Raw genomic sequence first — 10,208 nt, 5'->3', positions numbered from 1 at the left:
CATGCGTTTTCACACACACACGGACACGCACACACACGGACACACACACACACACACACACACACACACACACACACACACACACACACACACACACACACACACACACACACACACAGCCTCTGCCTCTTGGCAGATGGTGAACCATGAGGTTGACAGGGCTGTAAAACAAGCCTGTTCTCTTTGTCCACCTACGCAGCACTTTGCACACTGCGTCTATCCGATGGCAGCGTTCTATCAAGGTGTGGTTGACACTGGCTCCAGACAAAGCTCCGTTCAACAGGAACACTCGAGGCCTGCTTCCAGCTACTGGGGCGTCGGTGCTGGATTCACGTTATTGCCTTGCAGCTCTCGGCTATCGCTGCCATTTTGCACCTACAGTACCTGGGACGTTTACAGCCGTGTGTGTGTGTGTGTGTGTGTTACTGACTGAACTGACGAGACTGTCGGGTGACTGCTGCTTCTGTCTGGTACATGTGAAATGTGTGAGAACACTTGTTGCAGGTCGTGATGACAGTTGCAATTTTTCTTTAATCTGAACTATGGAGGAAAAGAGTAACACGGACTCATTAGCAGTTTACTGGACATGGTTGGTAACCTGCGTCCCCATTATATATGAGCCTATTGGTGATGGGGCAACTAAATATGACTAAATATGACTCAAACCATGTTCTCCTGTGGTCTTCTCATTGCATTTTAAGTGTCAGTGGGACTCAGTTCTTGTCAGGATTAAAACACCAGCTCCAGAGTGACTCCAGACTTTGACTTGCGGCTCCAAACTTTTTCCAAATACACTCTGCTAGACATGATGCACTTTATCTACATCAAACTGACATGTTTGCATTGCTCAGGGTGACCAGACTGCATGTGTAATTATACAGATGCATAGATGCTGGGTCTTAGAGGCACCCGCCCCTGTCAATTATCAGGCAGTTGGGAGGAAGAGGGGAGATTATGCATAATTGCCGATGCCGACCATGGCTGTGCCTGGGTGTTTCCTCCTGAGTCAAATCACTGAGACAGAAGGTGATTAGTGGATTTGCCACGCGAGCAGACAAATACTATGTTGCTCAACTGCATACTCTGTGCTGGATTTGGCAGTAGACAGAATGAGTAATGATAATGTCTGCTAAATAAAATCAGAGAATGATTCGACCGGATGAATGGATTTCAAAATAAATCAGGGTTAACAGTAAAATAATGTCTAGAGGCTTTAACAAGTAGTCAGATGCTTGTGGAATTTATTTTGGCATTTTGCACTTATAACTAATAATATTAAAATATGTCGCCTGTCAAGATTTTTTTCTGTTTGCGGAACAATTATTTCTGAGCCGGCAAGAAATATTATTTTACCTTTTGTGTCAGGCTATAATACCGTGGAAAACTGGCAAATCCATTTTGATTGACAAGCCACTCTCATGTTACCATCGGGTTCATACAACAGAGGCTTACAGGCAATTAATATTGTATGAAGCTAAACTCAGAGGCAGGGGGGGCGGGGGGGGGTCTGGGACACATAATCGTAGTTAGCTTGTCGCTGTTGTTGTAAGATTCAGTGCGCAAGGGGCAACTGTTGCTAAGGGTCCCGTTACCCGAGTAACCGCTGCCTGTTTACTCTGGTCTAGTGCACAGAAGACTGCAGACAGGCCGAGTGATTTCAGTCTCAAGTCCGTGGGTTTGCTGCTTGTCTGCAGACGGACTACAAGGTTGAGCAAACATGGCGGAAAGAGAGAGGACTGAGTAGGTTTCTCATGAAGTCAGACGGTGCACCTGTGTGACACTGGAGTGGCAGGTAAATCCATTTGCTTCCAAATGTAGCTACAGCAAGGTCATAGTTCAACTCCTGCTTTCTATCACATTACACTGTTTTTAATTCCAGGTGCTACATGTTCTTAACATGACATCTTTGAAAAATGTTGTTGCCAAATGTTACATTAGGGGGCAGATTCCCGGTTTGAATCCTGGGTCAGACAGGAATTTTCTCTGTGTGTTTGCATGTTCTCCCTCTTCCCACAGTCCAAAGAAATGCAGGTTGGGGTTAGATTAATTGGAGAAATTGACTGTAGCTTTGAATATGAGTGTGAATTGTTGTTTGCATTTGTTTGTTGGCCCTGTGATACAGTGACAACCTGTCAAGCGTATACTCTTACGTCTTCCACCCAATTGGCTCCGTCTTCTCGCTTGACCCTCAAAGGATAAGCGGTATAGATAATGGATGGATGGATATTGTAGACAGAGTCAGTTACCATGGAGATTGAGGTAATCTGGTATGAGCCTTAACAACTATACTAGCACAGGGACAACATCCAATTGTTAGATATTTCAGTCTGACCCAAGGCATTGAACCGACCCACATTACCACAGAAAGCAATGAGTCTATTATAGTTTAAAAAGACTAATGTCATGTATGATCTCACTAAGATGAACAGCGTTATTAATAAAGACTAAACTGTCCAGCATATTGTGACTAAAAGTAAAAAAAATGTCATACCTAATCCCATTTTCTCACACAATAACACAGGTCTACTCTCCTCCCCTGGTGGAACATTTTCTAGGCATCACTAACAAGCTGCTCATGTCATCTGAGTCCCGGGTGGAGAAGAAACAAGATGGTGTGCAGACAGAGGAAGTGGAGGTTCCCTGCCCGGAGGACCAGCCTGCAGAGCCGGCAAACCTGAGGCAAGAGGTATGTTCGTCAGTTGAGCCCAGTGGAACGCAGGAAGTGACATCAGAGGGTGGACTGGAGCAGGTCCAGAGTGAGGAGAAGAAGAGAAAGAAGTTTTCCCACATGAGCGTCAACCGAGAGGGCCGAGCTCGAGGGTCAGGTGTGTGTGGGACTTAAAGGGAGATTTGTAATTGAGATCCTGTCTAAACTGTGTTATCTGTTATTACACATAAAAATACAAATCTACACATCTACAAATCTTCAGAAACCACCTGATGCTGATGAAATTTTTTTTTTTCGTTTTTTGTACATCTGTATTATTCTGCAGTGTATTACAAGTGTTTGACAATGTCATTGCATTAACACCATATACTGACAAGTACGCAATGTATAGATAACTGTATTCCTGCTTGATTTATGCCTGTTTGTATATGCTAAAATTACAGGTGCTTGCTCAGTGCAGCGATGTCACCGGAGGTCTTTTCCCAGAGGCTTGTCACTTTGCTCCTACCCAGACAAGGACAGAGAGCGGCAGCGAGATGAGCCCCGGGGGCCTGGTCCTTTCTTCTTCTTAGGTGGAACCAATGGGGCAGAAATGTAAATAGAAAAATATGAAGTGCTAGTTTTTTAATTAAAAAAAAAAATCATATGAAAGGTTTTCCTGTGATTGTGATGGAAACCTTACGAAAGTTGATCATTAATAAAGGGAGATATGTTAAAAAAAATTCTGTTATGTGATCTGTTTTTAGTTTCCCCTGTTGTGTGGTTAAAGCTGAAGTGTGATTGATTTCCTCTGGGTTTTTTCCTTCAGTGTGAGCAGTTACTTTGAGAGCAGAGGGTGGAAGAGGATTTACAACAAGCTCAGGGAGGATTTCAAACTCAAGTGGTGTGAAACCAAATCATCAGCCAGCTACTGCAACTTTAGAGAAGGTATAAGAGTGCCTAGGACAGAATGTATTATAAATATATCTGATGTTTCATTCCTCTTTCTATTCCTGCTCTCATTTTGCTTTTGGTAGAAATAGGTGCATGGCCTTTTGTTCACATAAAGAAATCCTCACGTGTTTTCTCCAGGTGAACAGTTGCTCTACCAGATTCCTAACAACAAGGTGCTCACCACTAAGATCGGCCTCCTCAGCAGTCTGCGGGAATATGAGCGAGTCAGCAGCAAAGTCAACCACGGGCAAGGACTGAGGTGAAGTGTGTCCCTGTCTCTCTTATCCAGACGCCTTGTATCTATTAAAAGCAGACAGATGTAACCGTCGGTTCTCAGGACCGACAGCTGTGGTTCAGATCTCTTAGCAACCATCTGGTACCACCATGGAGAGTCGGCTCTGCCTGACTCTGCAAACATTGAAACACGTATCAGCTTGTGATACTATTTAATAAACACAGGCAAATTGCCTTATCAGGAATTAGGTCTACACATCTGAATCACACAAGCACAGTTTAAAGTTTTTAATATGTCAACTATATAAAGATCTTCAGTCACTTACACACACCTTTAACACAGGAAATATGACTTAAATACCAAACATTTCTTTTGGTGTTTTTGTTTATAAGCAAAAGGAGGTAGAGTTGAAAAAAAATGATGTGACCCAAACTATCAAAACTTTTATGGTAAAATAAAACAAACCAGACACAAATAATTTTTCAAAAGAAGGATATTTCTATATATTTTAAAGGAATAGTTTGACATTTTGAAAAATAGAATCAGTTATATCTCTTTGTTTAAAAAAATGTAAGTAAAGAAAACATTTAGAAATCTCTAAAATGATTAATTAGGCTATCAGAACATTTAGACAAAAATATGACTGCTAACATTTATTCGTTGAATAATAAACTTGACCTCAAGCTGGAAACTGTAAATTTGTGTTCATCACCTGTGTGCTGCATATAATAGAGTAGGCCGGCAACAAAAGCAGTGGTCCTGTATATTTTAGCCGATTTATACTTTGAATTTACTCTGCACATAAACATACTGTAGCGTTATGTTGTTTCCTTCCTTCAGCCACTCACTGGCTTCCAGTCTTTAAATTACATTACACTTGGGATTTCAAATCACTGACAACACAACTGTTCAAATTTGTTAAGTGTCCTGTAGTAATCTGGTGTATTTGTAAAAAAAAACAACTACATTTTTAAATCAAGTGAAACCTTTCTTTGTCTCTGGAAGCTCTGACTACACAACTAGCTGAGGACATGTAGACATTCACTCTCCTGGTTGCGTTGTTCTTCACAGGAGGCTGAAGATGGAGGAGTTCATTCCCATCACCTACCGCATGGATGTGAGGGAGGAGAGGGAAGCTTTCTTTGCCCAGCAGGAGGGTAAAACCCCCAAACACTCCCCACACACATTAACATGCAACACATCCTGATGCAACAACAACACAAAACCACTTGAACCAGTTGAATATGCTTTGTTTGAAGACTCCCAATCAAACATGACCTGTCCTGCATCCAACAATGAAAAGAAGCAGTATGCGCTCAGCAGTGTTAAGACAACAGTTGCCTTGGTGATTGTTTAATCAAGAGGTTGAGGACGTTGGAAAATAATGCAATTCACCTCCCATAAGGCCCTGATAAAATCACCTAGGGAACATGCTGTTTCCATAGAGATGAGTCAGCAGAGGGCAGGGCTGAGACACAAACACAAGGAGAGACGCACAGCAGGATCTGGGTGTAGAGTCACTGCAGCTCTGATCTGAACTGAGACAAATTATAATACCTTTAAGATTGTAACACGGAAACCAAAAAAAAAGTTTTCATTATATTACAGACAGGCTATTAAATGATTTACCTGATTCCGTGTTTTTGTAACAACTGATAGCACAGCATTATGACCAGTGGTGTGCAGGTTATGACAAACATGGTTATCACTAAGTAAACAGGAGAAAGATGGACAGGTGGGTTAGATCTCTAAGTGATGGATGAATCTACGGCGGAGAAGAAAGGAGAAAAGGAAAGGAAAGAAAAAGAAACAAAAAAAACAACCCAACCATGAAGGAAATAATTACTGGAAACACTAAAATCACCTGATAATTCTCCTGTTGAGTATTTTAAATATAATATAGCCACTGCCATCATGAAACTTCAGTTGTTAGAAGTCCTGCATTCATAAGAATACTGTTATTTGCAAAAGCTATCACATGATACCTACACACACACACACATTCACACAAGATTAAATGTCATTACTTTTAATGATATCTGAAATGGTATCGTATAGATGACAATAAAATCTTGAATCATAAAATACTCATTAGACATTGAGTGTCCCATGTCAGTGTTATTATATAAATATATATATACTTAATGTTTCACTACTCCATAATGCTAATTTGCAAAGGGGAAGAACTGCATTGTGGGATTTGTAAAAGCACAAATGTTGACAAATAGAGGTTGATTCCACATACGGAATAAAGATTATTCACAGAATAAAAAATGCTAGATTGTTACCTTTTCACAAAAAATACTTTATAACAAAATAAAACATTTAAAAAATTGTACAGAGCAGAACAGAAAAACCTAGAACTGCACAGATTTAGAGTAGCATTTACCTTTAGTATCTGTGTGACTGTAAGCAGGTGAGAGGAACATATATGTATTTATATGTTCCTCTCACCTGTAAGCAGGTGAGAGGAACAACGAGAGCCGCATGTGGATCTGCAAACCGACGGGTCTGAACCAGGGCAGAGGGATCTTTCTGCTGAAGAGCCCGGAGGACTCAGCCGCCCTCAGACTGAAGCTGCAGCACATGGACGACAGTCAGGCCGACAGGAAGCTGCATCAGAGCCAGGCTCAGGCTCAGGCTCGCATTGTCCAACAGTGGGTGAACTTAGCTTCAAAATGAAATGAAAAGTTTGGAGAAGTTTTAACAAGCACCGACAGACTAGGAAATGAAAATGAAAAGGAATTACAAATCTCCCCAATTGCAAATGTGCATGCCACAGATTGTTGATGTACTGTCGTTCTTACTGTCTTTAAGCTAACCTGCCATTTCCCCCACTCAGTTACATCAAGAGTCCTCTCCTCCTGAAGGGGAAGAAGTTTGACGTTCGCTCTTACCTCCTGATCGCCTGCACGGCCCCCTACCTGGTCTTCTTTCGTCATGGCTATGTGCGACTGACCTGTGAACTCTACGACCCCAGCTCCAACAACCTCTCTGCCCACCTGACCAATCAGGTACACGCAACAGAACGAAGCGCAAACCAAGAATTTAAGATGATCTGAAGTGATGTAACATTGAGTCTTTTTTGTAAATCATGCAGTTACAATGTCTTAGTGATTCATCCCATCATAGTAAATAAGAACATGGGCAAAAGACGTTAAGTGTTTATTTGCACTGGAAAATAAACACAGAGTACCGATGTAACTATTCTGACACTGAGTTTATTTGGGGATTTTGAAAGTTCTCTGTCAGTCATTCACAGTGTGATTTTCTGGGTTATAATTTCAGTGGAAATTATTTCATGTGTTTTCTCTAAAGGATTTCTAATGTTTACACAAAAAAGACTAAATTCATCATGATAATAGTGAATAAAAGCAGCACTCGCCTCCATTACTTCCAATGGGGCTGTTTAAATCGAATGCAGTTCTGTCACCATCTATCCTCTGCTCTGCGTGTCTGTGGTCCCCCTGCTGGCCATCTCCAGTACATGCAGAAGAAGAACCCGCTGTACAGCCAGCTGAAGGAGGACACCTTGTGGTCCATGGAGAGCTTCAACGACTACATCAACGACTACTTTGGGGTCTCCAGGGGTCTGCCCAGGGACTGGGTGCTGGGCATCTTCACAGTGAGTTGCTCTCAGGGACCAATTACCATTTTAATGATGACTGCTAGTGCTCGCAGCTAATTGAGATTGTGGTTTGGTTTGGGTGATTTCATCGCTGTCTGAGGATGAATCATCCTCTTACTGAAATGAAGCATCACACTAACTGTTTGTTCTTTTAATCCGATGAGTCGTACATTAAACGGCACGCTGTTTAGTATCAGTGGCAGAATAAATCCTCGAGCCCTGACAGTGACAGATCAGTGCAGTTCAACATAAAAACTGCTGCTGCTTCACAAAGATAGGATGATAAACTTCTTCAAACACGCACACGCGCACACACACACACACACACACGCACGCACGCTCACACACACACACACACATACACACACACACACACACACACACACACACACACACACACACACACAAAGAAGACAATAATGTCGGCCATTACAATTAATTGATAGACACTATGTTCACCAAACAAGTGCTCCACAAAATACATATGAATAAAACACGCCGTTAGCCTAAGTTAATAAATGATAACTTTATAAGGGGATATATTATATTATTTACATCACTGTCAGGCGTACAGGTTGTTCTGCTGCCCCCAAGTGGCCAAAAAACGATATAGTGCAGTTATATTAAAACGAGTCCAGTCATGTGAGTCTTTAAAAAAGACAAGTCAAATAAATGAAGGAAATGCAACTTTTCAAAGATGAAGCTGCAGATCTGCAAAATGGCCGCTGAAGGTGGCGCTCTCCTGTGTGTCTCTGTGAAGCCTGATGAACAATGACTGGACTGTTTTCTCCCCCCCCATGCATCAGAAGCACATGCAGCGGATCATGACTCAGTGTTTCTTTGCAGTCAAATCCAAGTTAGACTGCCGCCTGGGTTTCTTTGACTTGATCGGCTGTGACTTCATGGTCGACGAGGACTTCAAGGTGGGTGAGGAGGTGCTGGGGGGGGGTAACTGTCCAACATGTGTCTAAATGATGTCTCCATGTGGTGCTAACAGGTGTGGCTGTTGGAAATGAATTGTAATCCAGCTCTGCACACAAACTGTGAGGTGCTGAAGGAGGTGATACCCAGCACAGTCGTGGAGATGCTGGGTGAGCTCAGACCTAACGTCATCACCAGAAACTCACATGTAGCAGGAAGCCATGTTGTTACCAGACCTGGCTTATGGCCTCCTGAGATCAGCCTGCTCAGGTGTGCTGCACCTCTCACCAGGCATGCAGTCAGAAAGTCAAAATATGCTCCTTTCCGAACCACTATTCCTTCAACCCGAAAGAAAACATCAGACGAACAACAATACTTCTTGTTTCCTTTCAAAAACAGAATGGCACCTGGTAATAAACAACGTTTTCAGTTTACAGAGGAAACAAGTAATAATTTAACCATATTCACAGGAAGCATTAACAAAGTAGATTTATTTGAAAATGAAAACAAAAGGAGTGAAACATTGTAATAATATAATAACATGAGGAATATATGTTACACAAGTAAAGACAATTGTCTTGTGCGATGCTTTAAATGTTGCTGCTGCAATGAATTATGGGAAGGTTCCTAAGCAAAACGGACTATTCGAACACCTGGTCTCAGCTCTTATAGTTTTAAAACTCCTATAAACAAAGAATACAAAACCAAAACACAAAAGGATAAGATAGAGCCCCCCCCCTTGAGGCCATCACAAAGTCAACCGAAGACAGCCTCATTTTTTTATTGTTTGCATGAAACAGTCACAGTTCCTTTAATCAAATGTTCAATTTTTCAAATGTGTGTATCTGTTAAAAAAATACATATTTTATTTGCTGTGATGCTTTTCTCTAGATTTAACTCTGGAGATCTTCAACAAGTGCCGTCTCAGGCAGAGAATCCTTCCTTTGGCCAGTCAGAGAGAGTTTGTGCTTCTCTACAACGGAGTCTTTCCTCCTGATTCAAGTCTGGCCTGCAACAAGAACGACACAAACAGTGAATCCCTTCAGAAAACCACCAACAAGACACAAAAGGCTGAACCAAGAAGGTGCAAGTCAGGATCCGAGGGTAAAAATGTCTCAGAGATTGTTGCAGGACGGAGCAGCTCAAAGTCCGGCCTTCATCCTACCTCCTCCTCATCATCAGCCCAGAGAGCTTCACCTCCACACAGCAGCAACTACAGCTCACAGAGTGTCAGGAGTAAAAACCTGAAACCTCAGCTCCAGCTCAAGCTGAGCAAATGTACTCTGCCTCAGCATTTGAAGGCCACAGGTGTCGTGAAGAAGCAGGTCATCATGTCACCGCCATCATCAGAGCTGAGTGAGGCTCTATCTGGACTTCCTGAGTGTGTAGACGAATGTGAAAGAGGAGAGGAACCCAGGGAGGGTAAAAAGAGTTTAGTGTTAGAATGAAAAGAGGAAGTGTCAAATATAAATGCAAACAGCAGTGATCCAAACAGCTGAAAGCAATTGACGCCTCGCACATGTGGTGCTTTTCATTTTCAGAGAAATGCCAAGAAGTGCTCACTGTGACAATAAAGAATCTATTTCTGTCTTCAATATGTTTTTTCTTTGTAAGGACTACGCCATAAAGACTTTAATTCAACTTTAAACTGGAATAGCCGTGGAGCAATTACCTCCAAGGTGCCGAGGCCCAACAGTCCCCTTAAATTCAAGCTTCACCAAATTTTACACACTCATAGATATTAGTTTCCTATACAACTGATTTTTTCATGTAGTTCCACAAACTATTCCCTGGGCAATTGGTGAAAATACCCCCCCAATAAA

The 10,208-nt window shown here is 42.0% G+C and overlaps 1 protein-coding gene across 1 annotated transcript; it reads left to right on the top strand.

Moving 5' to 3' along the window:
* The first annotated feature begins 2,247 nt into the window (after nucleotides 1-2,247).
* On the top strand, nucleotides 2,248-9,884 carry ttll10 (tubulin tyrosine ligase-like family, member 10). The gene is given in 12 exon segments (XM_061074657.1): nucleotides 2,248-2,259; nucleotides 2,522-2,825; nucleotides 3,181-3,262; nucleotides 3,477-3,595; nucleotides 3,740-3,860; nucleotides 4,908-4,993; nucleotides 6,301-6,493; nucleotides 6,679-6,850; nucleotides 7,321-7,461; nucleotides 8,271-8,387; nucleotides 8,462-8,555; nucleotides 9,277-9,884. Coding segments are annotated over 12 exon segments (2,049 nt in total).
* The last annotated feature ends 324 nt before the right edge of the window (nucleotides 9,885-10,208 follow it).

Source organism: Limanda limanda, chromosome 7 (genome assembly GCF_963576545.1).
Source record: "Limanda limanda chromosome 7, fLimLim1.1, whole genome shotgun sequence".
In the NCBI taxonomy this organism is placed as follows: Eukaryota; Metazoa; Chordata; class Actinopteri; order Pleuronectiformes; family Pleuronectidae; genus Limanda; species Limanda limanda.
This window is presented reverse-complemented; position numbering and strand designations above follow the sequence as displayed.